We start from the raw sequence: 23074 nt of genomic DNA on the forward strand, positions 1-23074 counted from the left end.
CTTCTACACACACCTAGTATCAGATGTTTCATAATCAAAGGATCTGAGACAGCTGAAAGTTTCTCTGATGTGGAAGAGGAGAAAGAATAACAGAAATTATGTTAACTCCCAGACAATACTAAATTTACCATGTTTTTGAATACATAGAAAATGCTTTTGTGTGCCGTGAAGCAAAATAATGAGTAAATCTATAGACAAGCTTCTTCATGAGACAAATTGGTATCTTTGAGCATTACGTTTCAATTTTTCTTTTTACTGTTTACATGAATCATTTCAAGAGGCCAAGCTAATGACATCTCTCTGAAAATTTTCTTTAGGGTTTTTTTATTTAGTGTCCTGCAACCGTGAAATTAGATTTAAGGTTGTGCTTAAATCTTTTTCCTCTTTTCAGTTTAGTTTGATAGAAAAATACTCTGTATGGTTCTGCTAGTACCAAAACCAAAATTCATTTTCTGTGTTGTAGAGCTGCTATTTGTTTGGTTTCTGAGACTGACAGAGCCATTTAGTTTGGGACCCCAGGTCTCACAACAACAGGGAGTAATAGTGAAGAGTAACAACATTCCTATTAGATTTTTGTTCCAATAATTCAATGTTGAAAATATGTTCCACTGAAATCCAACAGCTTTCAAATGAAAGTTATTTTACCAATTAATTTCAAATCTGGAATTTTATTTCTAGGTTGTTATTATGCAAAGTAGTGTATATATTATCCAAATAATAGCAGAAATTGTGGAAAATTAATATTTTGGTACAACTGAAATTTTATCATCAGGCTGGTGTGCTTACTCTTCTCAGATTATTGAAGTCATCAACACTTCAGTCAGTCACTTAAACTCTAGTGTTAAACCTTGTCCTCTGTTTTTACAGACCTCTTCTTCATCCTCTTGTGTAGCTACTTGCACCTTTTTTATTAATTTTTTTAGGATAAAGAACATTTGCCAGAGCAAAAGAGCTCCTCTTTGTCACGTTCAGCAGATATTTCTGTCAGCTTCATTAATGAGGCTTTACATGTCTGTAGAAGGAAAAGAAGATACACTCCTTGGGATAATCAGTTTCGCATGGAAAAGTGGTGGTGCAAGATCAAAGTCTCATCGTGAAAGGGAGATTGTCAATTTTCCTGATGAAGCATTATGTTTACTACATAATATGAATTCACACATAGCTGTAGAGGTCTTAAGAGGCTGTCCTGTCTACCTGTTTGAACAGAGAACTTGAGCACTACCAGAAGACTTTGAGTTCTAATTGTGCTCAGAGCCTTAATATGTGACTTTAGTATCTCACTAGATCTCTACACTTACTCATGCTGCCATAAAACTTGGTACCTTTCTGCTTCACCTGAACTTTGTGGTGTTAATATTATTAGGGATTGTTCTAAGTATTGAAGACAAAATAAACTGAAGAAAAATTAAGCAAAGAATTTTGTAGCCTAAATAGGAACCAACTAATGTGCCTGTGCTTGTATTTCAGATTCCGTGCAAGACTGCCCACGTAATTGTCATGGGAATGGCGAGTGTGTATCTGGTGTCTGCCACTGTTTTCCAGGGTTTCATGGAGCAGATTGTGCTAAAGGTATCATTTTCCCTATGTTTACAAATAACCACAGTGTGTGTTTGTGATATATGGATCTACAGTGCCTACTAGTTAGCATGGCTCCAAGCTAGATTCAAATAGATCAATATGCATTTTTTTCTTAGATCTCCTAGTTAAGTATGATCAGGTGGAAGTATTGCTACATTGCTGATGAGCTTGCATAACTACAACTGTTTTTTGTGTCAAAGGTAGTAGACAGAAATGGCAGAAAACATTTATTTTCTGTGAAAGTGGATGAATTATCATCAGTGCTTTCTGATAATCATTAATTGATCTGCAACAGAAGACTATCATCATCGATAGCGTGTAATGTATATTGTGGCTTGGCTGAGCCTTACTTCTAGGTCATAGCATCTTTCTTGCTTATACAATTACTCTTTGACTAAAGGAAGTTCACCTTTTTTAGGAAAATAAGGAGGACAAAGTCTTAAAATAAACCTTTTCTTAAGTGTCGATTGTAAATTTTAACAACTAAAACTGGAAGATGCATGATTATTGAGGACTAAACAGAAATCTAAAAGACAGCTATGGATTTAGTGTATGTAGTATGTGTTTACTAAGTTTTTCTCAGAGTTTGGGATAGCTGTCGTAGGGAAAAGATTCATAAAGAAGGGCCTCTTTAGTTTATACAGCTAGTAGCACATATGTTGTCTAAATCAATGACTGGGTTGTATTCCCTGCTGTCCCTGAGCACAGTCATAACATTTTACAGTTTGCTTCCTTCTTAGTTTGTGTGAGATTTAGGCACACTATCAATATCATGTGCCTACCATTGTTTTCCACAGGGACAGGGTTGTTAGTGTTCAAAGGGGAAAGCTTGGTGTTTAAAGCTTTTTGAAATGCCTTGAAGGACCTTAGAAATGTGCTCGTTTTTCTTAGACTCCTGATCTAGCCCTGAGGACAGTTTGTTGTGCCCCACCTCTTTCACTGGTGTAGCAGGGTGGCATCCAGCATACCCATGTGTGTCTATGAAATACTCCTTGAATAGCTATTATAGCCATACTGGAGAGGGTCATTTCCTTTTTGTGTCTCTGTATTTGGCTCTTGGAGGTGCACCAGTACAAAAAAAAAAAAAAGACCCCAAGGGCCTTGGAAAGCTAATGATGTTATTTCAGTGCTCATTTAGTACTCATTTTAAAGAATGCTTCAAATACAGCATGCTTGTTGTTTGATTACCTGAGAAATTAAGACACTTGGCAAATATATAGAGGAGATATCTGTATATTACGAAGTAAATGGTGTGATAATGTGTGCTATAAATACACATTGACAGCTATATGCATTTCTGTGGTGTTAACCTGTGAAAGTATGCATGCAGTGACTGTGTGCTTCACTGCCACTCTTCACACATACATGGCCATTAAATCACCTCATTTGCATTTTGAGTTGTGGAGCAATCCTGCATTGTGTACTGAACCTCTGTGTAACGCTGTATGCTATGTTAATGCTGGAAAATACTTCATTCAGGCTATGTCAGATAAATAGCTTTTTTATAGGGTACTTGTCAAACTGTATCTGTCAGGCTTCTCCTACCCCTCAGTACATTCCCTCTGCTTCCTGCTTTGTCCTTTCTGTGTTGTCACCTTCCCCTCAAAATGTGTTGTCACCTTCCCCTCAAAAGCAGAAATGGTTTCTTGGAAGCTTCTTTCAACTCCTTTACTGTTTTCTTGTCAGACATCATGGTATTTTTAAAGAACAAAGATGCTTGAAAAACTATATAAAATGACAAAATGGGTGTGTTGACAGAATTCTTGTGTTTCTGTGCAAGCACATAGCTGCACATCTTTATACTATGAGGCATACCCAGAAGTGTGTGGCTGAGTTAGGGTATAAGGGCTATATGCCTCGCCCATTTCACAGGCACTGTCATACCTGTTCTCATGTCCACAGATTTTTCTACTTACTTGAATGCTGATTATATGTGAGAGCAGTTTCAGAAGAGAGAAATCAAAATTGGGATTGTATGCATGGTAAAACACAGTAAAATGAGATAGAGAATTAAATCTTTTCCAGCATATTATATGTATGGACACATATTTAATATACACTTACCGTAATGTTAAATTTATATTTAAGCTGTCACAAGTATAGAAGGATAATGATTTTCTTTCCATCTGATATTTTTTTATTATTATTTCCCTAGCAACACATCTTTCAATGTCTCAGTTCTCCACTGTAAAATAATTTGAGGCAAGACTCAAATAGAGAAATGTGGAGAAAATGTGAATAAGCTCCTCAGATGGCTTTTAGAACTTGATTCATGCAATAACACAGTAGTCTAAGAGCTTCACATTGGGTGAAACCGAAGTTTGATAGATAGGAAGCATGATCCTTTATACCAGTGAATCCTGGGTTACAGGGCTGATCTTGAGGGCATCAGAGGCAATGAATCTTGAGGGGCAATGAATCTTGAGCAAACTATTTGCAGACAGTGAGCAGGTACTCCCTCTGTTACTTTACTCCATCCATGTAGTTTTAAAAGATGAAAATTAAGGAAATCTAGCACAGATTTGACTTCAGATCCATTAGCTCCAGGAAAATACCATGAAAATTATTAGAAAGAGATTAACTTTTGGCCCAACCCACAGGCTGAAATACACTTTCATACCCTGATTGAAGTGGAGGAAGTTTCACCCTCTCAAACACTCTTGCCAAATACTGGGGAGGATTATTTCTCACCCTTATCTGTGGAAATAACTTATTCTCAGGTAGCTAGTATCAACAGATTTACTCCATCCTTGCTCAGGCAAGATTCCCTTTGAAATAATTTGGAGTTTAACCTAATTAAGAATTCCGTCTAACACACAAAAAAGGTAATGATACATTTTAATCTCATGTGGATAAAATATGGCATATAAAGAAAAAGAAAGTCTGATAATCAAAAGATAATTTGGTGCATGGAGATGTATCCTGATAAAGAAAATGTGTATAGTTAAAGCCAGTGGAAGATTTGCTGTAAATTGAACTGCACTGTAAGTAACCTTCTGTCCACAGTTATCTGTAGGAGTTACTGGTAAGAAGCAATGCTATGGACAGGGATTGATTACAGAATCAGACATGCAGCTATGCTTATGTTATTTTGGTGTGTTGTCACTTTTTTATATTCATCTCTATTTTTCTGTAACCTCTATGATATAACCACCCAAGTATATCAAGATGTCCTTCTTACTTAGTGTTCCCACTGTTAGTGTCTGATAATAGTTTGGTCTTTCAATTGCCAAGTTCTGTGGTAAATCTTCAAGCAGGCATCCTTCGTCGTGTCCTGCTTTTCACCATTTGTAGAGTTCAGTGTTACAATGAGTTAGGTTCCTACAAGTGGCTCAGAGTTGGCTATAATTTCATTTCACCTCATAATATATTTGAAGGGCATGCAATTCTTCTGCTCCTTTAACAAAAGTACTTCCAAAGACACTGTCATATATTGTTTTGCAAATGTGATCAGAGCCTCCTTTAGTTTTGCATTTTGAAATACTGGAATTTGCATCATAAGCATATTTAGCTAATCTGAAAGCATGAAACAATGTACCATCACATGGGATTTCTACATTGACATGATGACCATAGCCTGTTAAGAGATGGTGTCCAATTTGTAGAAGGAGAAAAATTGAGTCAAGTAGCTCATGTCAGCTGCCATGAAGATGCCATTTAGCAGATACTTTTAGTTGATTATGCAATGTAATAAGAAACATGTTTAATATTTTAATCTAAATGGATTGAAGGCTTTTGGATTTTTTAAACTAGAAATTTGTACCATGTTTGATCAGTTGACTTTTTAATCTGATTTTAAGAACTCTAATGATTCAGATTTATGTTATTCGCAGTTTCTTTTCCTGTTCTCCTTGTGTGGGTTTTTCATTATTTTATTTTCATTCTGTTTGTTTTTGGCTTACTGGCAAAGGACGGCGCCACTTTAATAAGTATAAAAAGAAGGGTAGGTTTTTTTAAATTTCTTTTTATTTCTTTTGCGACATCTATTTAGTTTGAAATAGTTACTAAGCTGTAAAGTGTAGTCTGTGTCTTTTTAAATTTATTCTAATGGTTTTGCTGTTTCTGATGATTGCCCGCACCACAATAAGAGTTCCTACCACTGCCATTTTCTTTGTTATGTGTGTACTGTTAATCTCTGTATAAAAATGTAAAAAGCTGTCAATTATTAGGTAAGTAAGGTATAGTTGCTAGAAGTAGCAACTCTTGCTTTTTCTCAGTTGTTATTCAGATTTCAGTTGTTTGGGACTCTTCTTGCTCTGAGTTTATTCAGAGGCTTATTGCTTGGGCAATAGCGCATAAAGTAATGTTTTTTCGTCAGTTGAATACTCTGCTTGAAACTATTCTCTTAGTGCCATGTCCACGATGCTCCCAGTGGCATAAGAGATTCTGGGAGTGGTGATTGCAGTGGGGAAAACATGAATTTTGGAGTGCATCTTGCTGAATAATTCAGTATTCGGTTCATTGCTGTAGAGCACATAGCCCACATGAATGAAAGGTGTCCGGCATATGCTGGTAATGTATAGGAGTTAGCATTTCCTCACTATGTGAGTAAGGAAAACAGTATTTGCCTTCATAACTTGGCTAGAAATTTTAGGAACTGAAAATGGGGCAAGAATACAGAAGCTCACTGGATTCTGAAGGGAAAGGTGAGAGGCAATACTGAATAGCCTTTCTCCTTTGCCTGTCCTGCACATGTTCGTAGCCTGACAGAAGATATGGGACCTGTGGTGAAGCAGCACTTTGGCTCTTCCGTGGCACAATCAAACTGGTGAATGAATGTGTGTCTTGTACTATTCAAGGGACTCACTGCAAATTTATGCAATAACAGATTATAGATCAGACAAGTGAAGTAGGTTAGATTAAACATGATGGTACCGAAAGCAGATTGGTTTGGCAGAGAAAAGAGCGGGAGAGGAACAATAGTATAGGAAAAACACCATTTTTATGGCATTTATAAAGAGATTGTCATGAGCAAGGGTTCTTGGTAAAGCTAATCTGTTGTGGTTAGTGCTTTACAAGCAAAACAAATAAATAAAACCAGCACCTACCTCCAGGAATTTACCATGTCAATACAAGTTGAAAGGGGATGAATGGGAACCAATTGACAGATGTGGAGATATAAGGAAAAAATGTGATACACAATGTTATAAACACACTAGCAGTGTGACTGTTGTCAGTTTTGGGGAACACTGTAAAAGACAGTTTTTAAGAGGGATAATGGGGCAGAGAGATAACATCATGTGGATAATGGAGGGCAAATGGGGCCTCCGAAGGAGACAGATCATAGGAAAGAGCTCAAAAAAAGCTCTTTTCAAATTTGACTTTCAAAAGCATTGTAAGTCACAGAGATGTTGAAGTCAGAATTCTAGCAGTGAGCAGTCTGGAGTGAAGCGGGTCTGTAAATGAAGTTAGAGCATGAAGTTCATGTTCCATGTGATAAGAGGAAAGGACCTGAAACAGGACTGGGAAAGAAGAGCCACATAGCTGAAGGTTAGATTAACAGATTAACAGCATGATTTACCAGCACTGTTGCACACAGACATGACTGAAGAAGACTGAATTTATCAATGCTGGAGAAAAACGTGTTGATTTAATGTAGATTTTATTTGCTGAAAGCTGGGGCAAGAATTCTGACAAGACAGATGCAATGCAGAACAAATCTGTAAGACTTTGTCAAAGCCTGAATGTGAGGCAAGGAAATGGATGAGTCAAAAATAACATCCAGATTATGAACCTTAATGACAGGTAGAATGATGGTATTGTCCACTGTGATAGAGCAAGAATGCAGGGGAGGGCTGAAGAGTAGTGGGTTAGAGAGAAAAGAGAAATTAGAGAAATAATAACTTTATTGGCAAGCATTTTATGTGTTCATAATCATAGCATGTCTCATCACTTACACCGTACTCAAAAAAAAAAGGAAAAAAGTGTGCTTTTCTTTGGAAATATGGCATTCATGACTTGTCACCCACACATATCTCACATCCTTTCTTGCAGTTGACAAAATTCAGCATGTTCAGCTTCTCTCTTAGTATCTCTTTCTGGGTGGGTTTGTTTTTGGGTTTTGTGTGTTTATGTGTGTATGTGTGCCAACTTATGTATGTGCTGCAGCAGCAGCACAGCCCTGGCTTGTCACTCAAATCTTCTCTCACAGTGGGTGGAAGCATCATTTTGATACTTGAACAGACAAGGCTGTCTTTGCAATGTTCCTCTCCAGCAGTTCCCACCTCTCTGACTCAGTACCTTAAAATGCCTTTGTTATAAATTTTCTTCTTGTTTTCCCAGTTTCATATTTTATTAGGAGACGTTTTTAATTTCTGGCAAACTGATCGTGTCCTCGCTTGCCTTCCAATGAGTTCTATGTACAGGGCAGTGCTTGCCTGTCTGCCCTCAGTTTTCTTAGTTTTACGGAACTGCAGTACACTCTGAAAAGGGTTTTGTGCCATCAATTGTGCCTAAAATAATTACAGAATAAATAAATGGACATGTAACCTATTTTGACAATGATTGACAGTCATTGCTGTCTATCAGCTGCTAGCTTGCCTGCATGAAATGAGATAGTAGCTTTGATCCAGTGTCAGGTAGACAGGTAGAGCCAACACAAAATCCACCACTCTGACTCTTTCTAATTGGCAATTTAAACAGGAGCCAAGAACTGAAGCGGTCACAGGCTGAATTCTTTGATTGTTAGTGGTCATGGCTCCAAAAGGGGCTCAAGGCACACAGTAAGTAGTGCGACAAGGAATAGAATACAGGAACCATCGCTTCTAGTCTGCAGTTTTCCTCATCAATCCTCATGAACTCTGTTGGAGATTAGAGTTAAAAACGGGACTGGAGAGTCAGGACTCCTGAATTCTACAACTGATACCTTGTTAAATTTCTGTTACAACACAAGTCATTTAGCATCCTAACATTTCATTACTCTTTAAAAACATGTACCTGTCCCTATGGTACATTGTAGATTAAATGTGAGGATTAGCAGACGTTTGCAAGGCATGTGCTGTTGGTAACAGGATGGTCGCATGAGAGTACTCAGATTACTCCCTAGCCTGCGCCAGGCTAGAAATTGGTGCTTCATATCCTTTGCATTCTTTGTAAGGGAATATTTACAAAGTTGAAATAGGACTCAGGAGCTACTTTTAGCATTGTGAATATTTGAGAAAACAGACTTTAAAAATATGGATTTCAACAGGCAAAATATTAACCTCTCATTGTTCTTAAAGCTTTTATGGCTTCTGCTGATTCCAGCATTGAATTCAGGTTTATAAAGAATTTACCTACAGAAGAGCTTGTCCTCTGTAATTTCAAGTGGGGATTATATTATGCCTTTACAGGGAAGCAAAAATGCTTTAAAATTTTTTAAGATATTTATTTAATGTTGTTAAATATACCCAATACTTGCATCTAGTATAGCAACTTAATTAGTATTTGTTTTCTATATTAAAATGCCAGTAAACATACAGCCAAATTTGTGCCTGTGTATTGCATTGCCCTTTCATATGTTTCTAAATTCATGTTGCAGAGTTTGAACTTGAAATTATGTATGACTCCTTTTCCCAAAGAGCTTGCAGGATAGTGGTGCAGCTAAGAAGGTAGACTTATTTCTGTAGGAGAAAATTTTGAGGACAAAGCTAAAAGGATTAAGAAAAAAATGGGGAATGCTGAGTAATTCAGTAGTGAAGGAGGAAGGAAATAACTGAGAAAAGTTGCTGATGCCACTGATGGACAAAACATGATAGGTAAAAAGAAGTGGGCATGTAAGGAATTATGAGTCTCTGATTTCAGTGAACACTAGTGCATCTTTATCTGATCACTCATTACCCAACCTGTAGAAATTCAGAGACCAAAGACAGAGCCACAGGCAGTACTGTAGCTGAGGCCTACAAACTGGAACCAGCTTTTGTTGGCTTGGTATGATAAGGAAGTTTGCTTTGCTTATGTCCAAGATGGAAAGCATATGGAAACACAGTAAAACCTTATTAATGGATTTTTCTTCAACAGCATTATAGTAATATTTTCATAATTATTAGAAGCAGGGAACATTCATTTGATCTCTCACAGCTGCTTTCGAAGCCCACTCTATTATCAGTTACTTCGCTTTATCTTTCCCTTCTTATACATGTGCAGCAACAGCACATCTATTTGCACAAATATTTTCTGTTTCAATGGGATTCCAATAAACAGAATATTTCAAAAGGTTCCCAGTGCAGCAAGGAGGTGGACATGCATACAAATACATGCAGGATGCAAACCATTGTGCAGCTTAGTTTCTGGCAAGCCAAAAATCTTTCTTCCAATCTTATAATACTTCCATTGGTGGCTCTCTGCTCTAACTATGCTCTGCTGAGCTGAATTGTGCTTACTGTGATGTATGCTTTGTAATTTGTTTTTGTGTTTAATTGGTTAGCTTATTTAATTGTGTTCCAATCTACATTTTGGTTTTAGATTGCATTGTCTCCATGGACTTGTACTGGTATTTGTTTATTTCATTAAGTTCTAAGAGTTTGTCTTTGCAGTTGTATTGGGATCATCTTGGAGTCCTTGCAATGATGGTAAATGTCATAGAAGCAACTATGATTAAGTAGTATTGTAAACCACGTTATAGAAATACAGCTGTTAAGAGATCCTTAGACATTTACCATCCCTGAATAACAGAAACAGCCCTGAATCACAGCTTCAGATTTCAGCATGCATGACTTTTTTGATATCTACATTATATCTAGATTTGAACCTGTAATTTAGATCTCTTCCTATATTTAGACCCTCTTTGGGTGAGATTAAATTCAGTTAGCTGTCATCCCCCTTCACCTTCTCAAACAAACAAAAATTTCCTAATTTGAATGTAGAAAAATGTTTCAATATCTGCAGCTAACATGGAACTGTGCAATTAATCATGTTATGATTTAAATCTTTTCTGGTAAATTTAATAAGGCAAATAGGAGTAACTAAAATGAGAGCAAAGCAGTCTGGGTTTTAAATACCCTGAATACTGCAGCCTATGGGTGCAATCCTACATCTACTGCACTGCTATTTAGCCAGAGCTAAACCATTACCGGAGAAGTAATAGTTTTTACACCATTCACTGGGAATGGTGTAAAATCTTATGAAAAATATTTGAAGAAATTTTTCATTTCTTTTTCTAGATGCATAAATTACTTCATGCTGTTAGTGCTTCTCTGTTATGAATCACAACAAATAAATTTGGAAGGATAATGCTGTTATTTGGTGTTTGTCCTTACTGCTGCTTTTTGTGAGCTTGAAGCATCATCTGTTTGATTCCTCACTGGCTCTTTCCATTGAGATTGCTACTGAAACCTGAAATAGTTTCATTTTTCCTTCCTCCTCAGTTTTTCTAGTGATGAAGTTATCAAGACATACAAATGAAGATCTACGTGCTTGTCTATGACAGTAGTCGATTTCAACATCTGTTTATTTCCATCTGTTGGTAGAAAATAAAATTTATTTCTCTGCATGTTCTTGTATCAACTTCACTGCTTATATCTAAAGCAGGAATTTCACAGCTCTGATTCTGTGTTACTAGTTCCTACAGAAAAAGAGTTTTAGATTGCAAAGCAATGTTTTCAGGACATTTGTATTCACCATCTACATCTTTCTCCAATCCCACGTATCATGCAGAGAGTTGAAAAGAATTCTTCCCTCTTTTTTATTTTTTTTTTGCTTTTATTTTCAAATGCACAAAATATACGGCAAACTGATCAGTCACATTCTCCTGTGGTAACCCAGAACCAGTGCAGGGTGGCTTCCATTTCCTTGAACGCATTGAGGCACATGAAAAAGAAATTGAACTGTGCTGCTCTTTAATTATGTTGTAGGTAGGGAGGACCCTAACTGGATTGGCTGCAAATCAATCTACCATTTTGCAAATCATCTTAGTGTACTGCATGGAGAACTACAATTTTTCCTTTAGTATAGGTAGTGATAGTTGCAGAGCTTCTGCAGTAGTGGAGGGGGAACAAACTGGCTGACGAAGTGTTGAATCCAGAAGGTACTGACAAGAGAAAGTCCTCAAGACATCTGAATCCTGGCACAGCTAGCTGATTTTTCAAGTGTCTAGCTGAACTCAAATGTCCTCTTTTCTCTCTGTCTCAGATTTGTAGTTTGTTTTATACCACTTGAAAATCTTTTTTATGTTCAGCTGTGGCTTTTCCAGTGAGACAGTACAGTGGCCTTTTTCTCTCCCCCTCAGGACTCCAATATCTTTAGAGAATTAAGACTTAGATCTTTGTTGATGGCTAGCTAGATTGACTAAGCTCATCTTCATGCTAGCAGTAATGGGGCTTCAACCCTTTCAATCCATCACTAAATTAGTTCCAATGCATCTGACATTTGCTTAATTTTTATTTTCCCTATTCTTACAGACTGCATTGTTATTGTTATTAAAAATATTTTAGGGGTCTATTAATGAAACAAAATTTTCTTGTACCAAGTGGCCAGCCCCAAAGAGATCATTTTAAAATTTACTGTGGTTCTGGACATTGCTGCTAGATAGTGTGGGAAGACATATTCATATCTCTTATATAGATTTTTTGTAACAGTTGTAAGAAAAGCAGTTTTCTAATGGAAATAGATACTTTGTAGAATGGTAGAGGAGGGAACAGCAAGTGTGGTCTTTTTGACAGGTAAGGTCACGCTGAAGGCAATGAGAAAAACTATGACCTTTTTGATAAATTTTGGCCAAAGCAAAAGTTTGCTGAGTGTTCAGAAAAATGTAAATATTCATTGTGCAGTTAATGCTGTTCAGTCACTTCTATAAAAATCCTGCCATTTTTTCTGTAGAACAGCTTAAGTACTTATCGATTGAGAACTTCTATAACTCCCAAAATGGACGCATCCCCATATCTCTACAGGTATTTTAAATGAATTGAATTAATCATAGGCTTAAAAGTCTCTAGTGATCTTCATTAACTTTCCTGGGTTTAATTAAAACATCTGTGCGCTTTTAATTTATCGATTCATCCAACTCATATGTCATGTTTTTAACACACCCCAGCATGCTCTGCATCATTTTTAACCCGATTTCCACTTAACTAAAGCAATTAAATTCACCCCGGATTAATTAAAGCATCCATACTTTAGTGCTTAAGTCAGCGTGTGCTGCTTTCCCCAAATGGTTTCTGAATGTCAGAGATTTGGCACACCTGATGGGTTTTTTGTCCTTCTGGAAATTCTTCTGTGAATCTCTTTCTTGCTTACTAATGTGCAGTTTGACAGAGCTAGACAAGAGAGCTTGGTAATGCTCAGATTTGGGCAACTGAAGTAAGGATTGCAGAGCATGACTACTACGAAGGGCTGTACATTTCATCTTAATACTTACCTGATGCCTGCAAGCATAGAGTAACACTACTATTAAATCATTTAAATTATGTGTGTGTTCTGTAGTCAAAGGAAACAGTTTCATGAAGTAACTAATAAAGCATATAATGTCAGTAACAGTTATTCATAGTTGTTCATTCTTCTGCTTCAGTGAATTTCTACAAGATGACTTCTGCTTGGAAGAGCACAAGGTCTTAGAGCAACCTAAAAGATGTTCTAGATCTTCCTAATTGTCACTGTTCTTAAGAACATTTCAGCCTGACGTAAGTTAGTGATCTCCGAAGAGCAGGCAGTCTAGTCAAACACCATTCTTCCTGGTCATGCAGATATCATGTTTGTGAGGCATAAAGAACAGATGAAAGAAAATGGGCCTGGATTCGTTCAATATCCCATTCCAGAATGATTTTCTTGGGGCTAAGTTTGCTAGGGGTGGGGCAGCTTCTTACCAGGAAAGTAGCATAAAAATAACATAAACTAGTAAAAGTGAAACAGTGTAAACAAAAGAGTGGTCTTAGAAGTTATTTCAGATTTTCATATCCATAAATGAACACCATAAAATGAAACAGGCATGCGAACAAGTAGTGAAATGTGCACCCAACTGATTAAAATAGTTTTAAACATAAAATATGAAGGAAAGTGTTGTCAAACAAAACAATAGTATTTTTAAACTACAAATAAGAATACTCATATATTTAATGTATCCTAATTTTTAGAAATATCTTATGGGCAAACACTTGGTCTAACAAGGGATATGACAATTTGTTATGTTTCAGTACTGCTTTGTTTAAAATAATAATAATGGAAAGTCTAGAGCCAACATTTTGAATCAGGTTGTCAGAAATCAACTTCTTAAATAACTGGGCTGATTTTCTAAAATGCAAATGTTTGCAGTTCCTTTGGTTTTAGTGGTTTTGTGGATTTTAAGACATTTAGAAATTAAGGTTGTTTATATCTAAATAGGTAGAACTTCACTTTAGGAAGTTGACTGTAGGCAAGAACTTGGTTGTAGCTTTTGGAGTGAATCTGAAATTATTCAGGGCTTTGGTATACAATTGTAGTAGGATTCAGCTCTAGCATCAGTAAAATACATCTTCACCTGCTTACATCTTAATCTAATTTGTCCATTGAAGAGAAATTAGCATTTGTAGACTAAATGCTACATATGCATCACCAAGATAAAGACCAAAAAGAGAAAAATGCCAGTACAATGTGACCCTAGTCATATTTTTTGAGTATTTGGAACCAGGCGGTTGTAGATGACATTGGTTTTGGATCTTTCCTGTATTTCTACTCCAGTTTGGACCTGACTTGGAATGCATTTATTGGTTTCAGAATAGACTGTCATAAACAGTAATCCATCTTCTTTATATACTGGTAAAATCATGCATAATCTCTCAGCAGTAGCAGCTTAATCTCTGCTAAAAGGAAGTCCAAGTATGAGCTATTACAGAGTCTGAATTCATTATCCCCTAGAGGAACTGCACCCAGAAGGTTCACTGGTAAGGTTCATTGGTAAGAAGTTTGACCTACATCTGTCTTCAGTACAATTCCCAGTGGTCAGTGAAACAAAGAACAACTTTATTTCTATTATGCTAGTGTGTATTTCATTTTTTTATATAACTAGGAATTCATGCAACTCTGTCCAAAGAGCATATCAAAACTGCCCAATCTGTAGCTTTAGACAATTTTTGAGAGACAACTATAGAATGTTAATATGGTTGTATGACTTGAATAATATGGTAAATGACTTGAAAAACATTTACTCTGTTTCATGACACATAATGACTTCCTCCAAGCTTAGGGACACTGGGCTGACTTACACTAATGAGTATAGGGAAGAATTGTTTGGGCAAAACCAGACTCAAAAGATTTGGAAATTCTTCTTGATGAGAAGCCTCAAAGTGTGTCCATGTGTTTGGAAGTAGAACCAAGTTTTTGTCTGACCCCAAGCAAACTTTCTGTAAACCTCAACAAGTGCTATGCATGCTAATATTAGTGCATATCCTCCACTGTTGGATCATACTAGTTACAGTAGACCAATTAGACATACAAGTATGTGACCACGTGTACAGAACAGGTGATCCTTATGCAGTTTTGTAAGTGCGTATGCTGTCAGGCACATTTCTTTTAATCTGTGTTCTTTAGCAAAAGTATCAGGACTGAAACTCACTTCCTCCTCCTAAACAGGAACATCTACAGATAAAAATAATCTTTATTTCTCTTGGGTCTGACAAAGTTCTGTACAGGTCAAGTTCTGCCTCTTCAGAATGTTTTTTTCTGAATGTGTGTGTTTGTATAGAGGTTATATTACGGAAGTAAAGCTGTAATGGCTCAGACCAAAATTCCTTTTTACCCAGAATTTCAGCTCTGATGGTGGCATACAGCAGATAGTTGAGGAAGACTAAAAATTGCACCTGTCCTTGATACTTCTCCAGTAAATTCTTTTGGTTCTAGAGTTAACTTGTGTTAGCACTTCCTATAGTAGATGATGTCTCTTTGTGTATAGTAGCCTTTGTAGATTTTCATTCCACAAATTTGTCTAATTATGTGTTCAATCAGGGAATGTTCTTCCATTAGTTTTAACTTTTCAGATAATCTTGTTAAAATTGGTTGATGGAACTTGGTTGATTGGTTGATATAAGGGCACTTTACATGGTGTCTAAGTGCTCTGTTAGTGCAGCCTTAAACTTGCACTTCAACACTCAGTCCTAATTTTCCTTACTGCTTACATTGTGAATAGGCAGCCGAGCTCATCTTTTATGCACACCAACTTGTGGTGAGAAGAATCTGGTTTATATGCAAGATTAGGGTTTACAAGCATTATGGATACAACCATTCTGGTCCTTATTCAAACAGGCTTGATGCAATTTTGTCCATCCAGACCAGTGACTCCCCTCAGCAACCTGCCATGAGCATCTCACCTCAAAATTCTGTGGTACATATGTTGAAAAATTTTGACTTGATATGGGGTGACTCCTGACAGCTTGTCTGGGCTCTGAATAAGCCTGCAGATGGCACAAAGGAAGCTAACCTTCTTATGCCCCATTTGAAAATTTACATTTGGATGTAAAACTGAGCTGCTTGCAAAATAAGAGCAATATAAGGGCATTGCTTGTGACCTGGTCCAGGACAGGGAAGCATTGCAGATGCAAGTTCAAAAACCTTTCAAGTCTGCATATTTTTGTGCCCAGAAACTCAAATAACTTTCAAGAGAAGTATACCAATTTTTCTATTTTATGAGGAGGAACTGAAAAAAGTCTACAGTAGAGAACTGACAGCCTAGATCCTAGTGGTACAGGACTCTCTCTGCACCAGGGTAATGTTTGCTCTACAGCAAGAGGAACCAAGCCAGAACTCTGCCTTCAAATCCTGTTTGGAACTTCAAGTAGCAGGGGAAGGCCTCTCAACCAAGCAGCTGTGTAACTAAACCAAGTTCTGCAACAGCCTCCAAGAGCTTGACTCCTCAGATATCCTTTACTGGTTTCTTGCCATGCTCTAGAAGAACACCTCTGGTGAGTATGTATGTGTGAATACCATAAGGGTGGGTGAAAGGAGTGTGTACACAGACTGCAGCTGGGATACCTATGTGTTAAGTGTCACTGGGCAAAATGGTGGCTTTTGATGCCAGACCATTTGGGCGTTATCCCTTACCATCTCCCCTCCTAGTCCATGTGTAACAGGCTGTTATCAAATCACCTTTCCTCATGCATCAGGGAATATTAACATTACTCCAAAATACCTATCCAAAGATAACTTTTAGAGAGAGAACTTTTAGAGGGATGTTTGGCTGTTCTTTCCTGTTCAATTCATGGTCTTAAACGTGTGCAGCCTACAGGACTCAAAGGTCTGTAGTATCCATTGATCAGCTGAGACCCATGTGAAGAATTTCATCTGATTTTGTTAAAATACTGGTAAAGGGCAGAATCACATCACCAAAACCACATTTAGGGTTAATACCTTTTGTGCTTATTCAAACTTCACTCAGGAGATATACCTTGTGCTTAACTTACTTGAGTGTTGCCATAACTACTCCTGAAGACCTCTATCCAGTTTTTGACAGTGCTGGTATGTGATATGTGGTTGTCTTTATGCAACATATCTGTCCACAGAAATGAGAGGGAACTTGATTGTTCCATTACATAAACCAGCCTTCCTTCACACTCCTTCAACGGACTTTGAACAGTCAATTCTGTCCTGGAATAGGGGCCATCCACTTCACATAGGGAAAATAAGCAGTCCTGGATAACAAGAACTCCAGATGACTCTTGAGTTGCTTGCACCTTAATTGAATCCACATGGATGTAAAATCAGAGTGGACTGTTTTGGGTGTCACCCTGCAGCAACATGGTCTAGCAAATAAGCATAGCAGACCTCTTTTTAGACTGCCTGCTTTTGTTTTCTATGGAAGAGCAGCTTGATTCTCTCTCTGTTCCTTACCTATGTTTGCTTGCATTCTTGCTTACATGTTTCTCCTGCAATCTTAGTGACATGGCAGTCTTGGAAATGCCAAAATCTGACCAAGAATCTCTGTCATTTTGCTTATTCTCAAAGTGATATTCCTGTTATATAGCTTGTAGAATAACCCTAGCAGAGGGTTGTGGATTAAACTTTGTGGCTTTAGGTTGCAAGTGTCTTAATCTTAACTGTACTCATTTCATCCTTAAGGTTAAATGACAGATTCTCTCATTTGTCCAAAGTCAGTTCTGGTGTCACTAACACCTTGGCAATACATACTGCAGTGGCAGACCACTGAAGGCAGATTACTCTTCAACTTATATACAAGCTTCACAAGGACTGAATAGATTTATGAACCATAGCAAGACCTCTGACCTGGTAGGAGCATGAAGAGAGGAATGAAAAGCTGTGACACAGCTTTCAGCTTTACTTAAATTTCTGAAGCACTATAGCAGAGTAAGGGAATACTAAAAAACTACTGTGGGAGCGCTTTAGCCCAAGACCCAGCACCATCTATTAATCTTTCTTCTGCTGTGCCAGTCTCTGGTGTCCCAGAAGTGGAACCCTGCAAATTCAGATCAAAAGTAGGAGCCAAGAATGGCCTTCCTATAGACATGTTCCAAATAGCAGATATACATCCCTCTTAGCTGGACCACAATAGCCCATTGCTTAGTGAGACTGAGGGACAATGCAAGGAGAGAAGCCATCTTACAGCAAGTGGCTGGCACAGTATTATCTAGCTAGGTCTAGAGTGGTCACATCTAAGTTGCTTGTAGTTTTTTGGTTTTGTTTTTTTATTTATTTTAATACTGGATTTATTTCTGCTCAGTCCCTCTTGCAAGGGACTGTGCTGTTCAAATAGAGTTACTACCTTTATTTGAGTTTTGACTTCAGAGGAGAGGTTTGCAGAACAGAAGTCCTTTCAGGTGTTGAGTGCCATGTTGACCTGTAAAACAACAAAACAAAAAATGCTATTCCTCACTTGTATCCAGCTTGTAAGTCAAATCTAGCTTTTGTCTTTATAACTACTTGAACAAATGTGGTTTGTCTAAAGAAACTGTCTACTGCCTACTGATTCATTTAGCTTTCCTGGGACCTTTTCTTTTCATGCAGCTTTATCACAGCATGGTGAGGAGGTTTATGGGCAAAAGCAAGCCATATGCTAGCATGTCCCAGTGCAGTCTGGAGAATCCACATTCAGCAGCCATTAATAATGATAACATTGAGTCTCTGCAATGACTCGGAAGTATGTAGAGAATTTGCATCTAATAGTATTACTTCCTTCTGTGGTGGACTTGAACAAAGAGACTGCAAGCTTAACCACCACATACAGGTGCTGAGAGGTGCCTTGTTATAGAGAGAGATATTTTTGTGTTAAGATGAGGCCCAGATAAAGGGACAGTGTCTCTACAATGTGTCAGGGTGTGGAAGGTGGCACCAAGAAACTTGCCATTCATGACTACTCCAGGTCTCTACTCCAGGACAAGCTGCCTTCTGATCACTCACCTCCAGATCCTCTACACCATGGCAAGTAAAGAGAGCAGGACTGAAGTGATTACCTTTCTTACAGTGAGCTGGGAAAATGTATCAATGTCAGCCCAAACAAGACTTTTAATTGCAGTGAAATAGAGAGTTATGGACAAAGGAATTGTTTGTGTCCCCAGATCTTCATATGTGAAGAGTGGACATGGTCCTAGTTTGATTCCTTTCTTTATGGCTCACCTATATGACTTGCAGTAGCAGCAGTTAGCATATCTAGGCAGTGAAAAGCAGTGCATGCTGAGGAACTGAGATGATAGACCCCCTGATGTAATGCATGCAGACAGAAGGAATACTTAGTCATACAGCATTCAAGTTGCTACTAGTTCAGCGTGTTGTATATCATGGAAGGGTGTTTCATGATGACATGCAAAAAGATGTAAAATAGGCTGTCCTAGAGTGCTGTGTGGACATAATGGATATTTGTTGGTATTGTAATTCAGTCCAGCTGGTTCAGTAAACTTAATTCTGAAACCAACTGCAAAAATCAAAACCAGTAGAACTTTAGCATAAACTTTTTCACTGAACTCAATAAAGCACTTGTGAACATATATCACATCTGAAATCAGAAAGTTGCTGCTGGAAATTATATTTTATTCAGATTTGTATTCATTTTTGGAGTGAGGAAGAAAAAGATTGAACAAGACTCATAGTTAGAGAGAACACCAGGAATGAAGTAGAATGAACTCCTATTGCTACCAAACAACGGACAATACGGCCCTAAGACAGAGGAGGGGTAGCAAAAAAACCCCAAACAGCAGCATACCGATTTTGTTCTTATTCTACTGTAGAAAGAATAGGCTAAAAAAGATTATACATGTGACATGTAGCCCATCAACCTGTAGTCTTAATTGAAATAATTCTCAGCACGCTAAATTTTGGCTAACATCTCAGGTTACAAATCTGAATATATTTTTTTCTGATCAATTTTTTCCCATTTCAAATAAGAAAATTCTTGAAAAAAATCTACTCTGAAATGTGTTTTTGCAGCAGATCAATGGGACAGCTAAGATTAATAAGGGTTACAGGAATGAACAGTGGAGAAGTTGTATAACTGGACAATTACACATTTCTTTGTAGGAAATCAATTACTTGGGTTCTTCTTGATCATTCAGGTTAAAGGGGTAGTAGAAGCAAGAAGACATTAGGACCTTTTAATGATTAATAGTAGCTTTTGAGTATATTTTTGGTGCTGTAAAACTAGCTGTAAGTTTCTAATTACTTTGAAAGGTGAAAAGACAGGGAAATACTTTTCTGTCTTTATCAAACTGCATCAGAGAGAAGAGCACAAAAGTGTACCTTTTCTCAAACATTCACTTCATTACTCCCATTTTCTGTTATTCCTCTATTATTTTTTCCATTTCTCTGGCTGGTGACCACACATTCAGTCTGTGGCAGGCATGTAAGTTCACAGATTGCCATGTTCACATGGGAGGTGTGGGCATAGGGCATATAGGAGTGTGAATATGCTTTAGTGTAACATTTATGTGCAACTGGCTTTTAATAAACCACTCGTTGCTTTCCATTGCTCTGCATATGTACAACAATCTGATTCCTGGCATCCAAGACCTGCTGACTACCTTTATTATTCATAGGCTTCACTTCATTTGCATAAATGAATATTTGCTCAGAACATGTCTTACCCCCTTAATAATACAAGAGGGAGGGATAAGGGTTAATCGTGCTTTCTTGCCAATACACACAGGGTAAAAGCAGTCATTCTGGGATTTAGGAAAACAAGGTTCAGCAGGGATATTGGTAGCAAGGTGCATTTGTTGTAGGTGAAAGCCTGTGTTATTCCTGTGTTCAAGATTCTTACACTGAAAAGTCAAAGGGTCTAAAAAATTTTTGAGACATTACATTAAAAAAGTGTTACGGAAGAAGAAAGATGCTATATAATAAAATGTTTTGTGTTCTGCTATCTGTGAGAATTGGATGTTACCTACTTGAACAAAGCAGAGTAATGTCAGACTCAAATCTGTTCACATTGCCTCATTAGCTATCCCAAACATCATCAATAATCTATAAAGAATAGTAGTTATATTCTCAGAATGCCCAACACATGCGTGCTTTATTAAATAGTAATCAAATGATTTATTTGGAAAATGAAGAACTGAACTACTACAAATTATCTTAGTTTTTTTTCCCCCAGTAAATTAACATATTTGAATATATGTATAAGTATTTGGTAGTGGATTTTTAGTGCACAGGAATACATGTATGACCCTGTATGCTGTTTTTCTTTCATTCAATTTTCCAGCTGCCTGCCCGGTTCTGTGCAGTGGCAATGGTCAATACTCTAAAGGCACCTGCTTATGCTACAGTGGCTGGAAAGGTCCAGAATGTGATGTACCCATCAGCCAGTGTATTGATCCCTCATGTGGAGGTCATGGTTCCTGCATCGAAGGGAACTGTGTCTGTTCTGTTGGCTATAAAGGAGAAAACTGTGAAGATGGTAGGACACTTTCTTTCTATGTTGCAAGTTTGTTTTCTGGGTTTTGGAGTTATTTGATGGGTAGAAAAAAAGGAAAGAACAGAATAAAAATTTAAACTTAAAACTACTGTAGCAGATAATTGTGAAAGAGGGATAAAAATGTAGTCCATCACAATTTTACTGATCTGTCAAAGTTCAGATAAAACTTCTGGCCTTCTGTATACATTGTTTTGCAGTATTATGAATGTTGGCCACAAGTAAACCTGAATAACTCCCTTGTTGAAGAGTGAAGATAAATCTTTTCTTATGGATTATATTTATTGAACAATTTAGGTGTGAAACACAGAGGAAAAAGGAGCAGCGGTAGACAATTGTATAGCTGCAGCTCCACACAAAGCAAACATATCAGTCACTATTAAGACAGAAGTTGATGAAACAAATTTGAAAGACTTAGGTATCCATGTTACTTACAGACTTCATGTAGGCCGAATTACTCCTGTTAGCTGCAATCATATGGGATTAAAGAAAGGTAGATGGCGCACACAAACAATTACTATCCTTTAAAAGCAGAAAAGCTCTTCATGTTGAAAGTGTCCAATTCCTTGTGTATGTAGAATGAGCAAATTTAACAAAATAACACATGCAAAATGTGGTCATAGATTAAGCTCAATATTGGTTTTATTCACAGTGTTTTCTGTTAGAATGCACAACATAAATTGGAGTGCTTTTCTTTTTAAAGTACATTAGTATGGTTTTAAAAAGGAATTTGACTCCCTGGACAATTGCTAAATAGACAGTTCAGCATACCTTGGTGCATCCTTCGAGCAGTAATAGTTCAAGCTACTTTATGATGACATTCCAGAGCTTATTAATCCTCCAAAAGGAGGAGCAGTTTGAGGACTAAAGTGACAGGACTGGAGCTGCATGGGTTTAGGACTAAAGAGTCTCTATGGAGTATTCTGAGTGGGATGCAGAGCTGTCCGCCACGTGTATCGATTTTTATCTTGCCGTATAGGAAACAGCTGTTTCTCCCATCAGAAAACAAAGGGAAGAAAACTACAGGGACATAAACCACTAAGGGTTTTATTCTTAGTGGGGCGTAAACTGCAGTCATTGCCTTTAGGACAAGATCTTGCATTAGTCTGAGTGAACGTATTTTGCTAAAAGCAAAAAAAAGCAAGGATCCTCACTAGTGGGACTGCCTACACTGCAACTGTTTGTTCAGTTCATCCCTGTCTTCTCCTTCCAGGAAAGCTCCGCAACACTGGTTATTAAAGCTCTAATCGAGAACTGAATTGAAGTCAGTAGAGTTTTTCCATTGTTTTTAATGGGTTACATTTTAAGCTATATCCAGAAAATTCTGTAACGTCCTTTTTGTCTGCTAGAATTGATAGTTCTCAGTTCACCCTGAGTGTATGGTTATAGGAAATATTCAATATATATAGCATTCTCATCGCAATCAAAGATGGAAAAGACTGTCTTTAGCATGCTCTACAACATCCAGTCTATTCCCCAGGAATGCAGAAGCTCTCTTTCTGGTACTAACTGCAATTGTTTGGTTAGTCTAATTAAGTTGTATAAATTTCATCATGTTTTGTGTTGTCATATAAATGCTCGTATTATTAGAGAGACTATGGTAGATGGCCTAAAATGATCTTTCTTTCATTTGATTCTGTAAATTTTACCTTGTAAGCAGTTCCTCTCTCATCTTGATTGTAATTTCCAGCTACTGGCATG

At 37.4% G+C, this 23074-nt stretch overlaps 1 protein-coding gene across 7 annotated transcripts in view; it reads left to right on the top strand.

Annotated features, from left to right (window-relative positions):
• Positions 1-23074, top strand: part of TENM2 (teneurin transmembrane protein 2) — a 547941-nt gene that overhangs the window by 436325 nt on the left and 88542 nt on the right. For all 7 annotated transcript variants that reach the window (XM_072872166.1, XM_072872165.1, XM_072872162.1 and 4 more), the window contains 2 exons: positions 1468-1569; positions 21164-21358. In XM_072872166.1, coding sequence (XP_072728267.1) covers positions 1468-1569; positions 21164-21358 — 297 coding nt within the window. The remainder of the gene's footprint in view (positions 1-1467; positions 1570-21163; positions 21359-23074) is intronic.

This window comes from Ciconia boyciana, chromosome 9, assembly GCF_034638445.1.
Source record: "Ciconia boyciana chromosome 9, ASM3463844v1, whole genome shotgun sequence".
NCBI lineage: Eukaryota > Metazoa > Chordata > Aves > Ciconiiformes > Ciconiidae > Ciconia > Ciconia boyciana.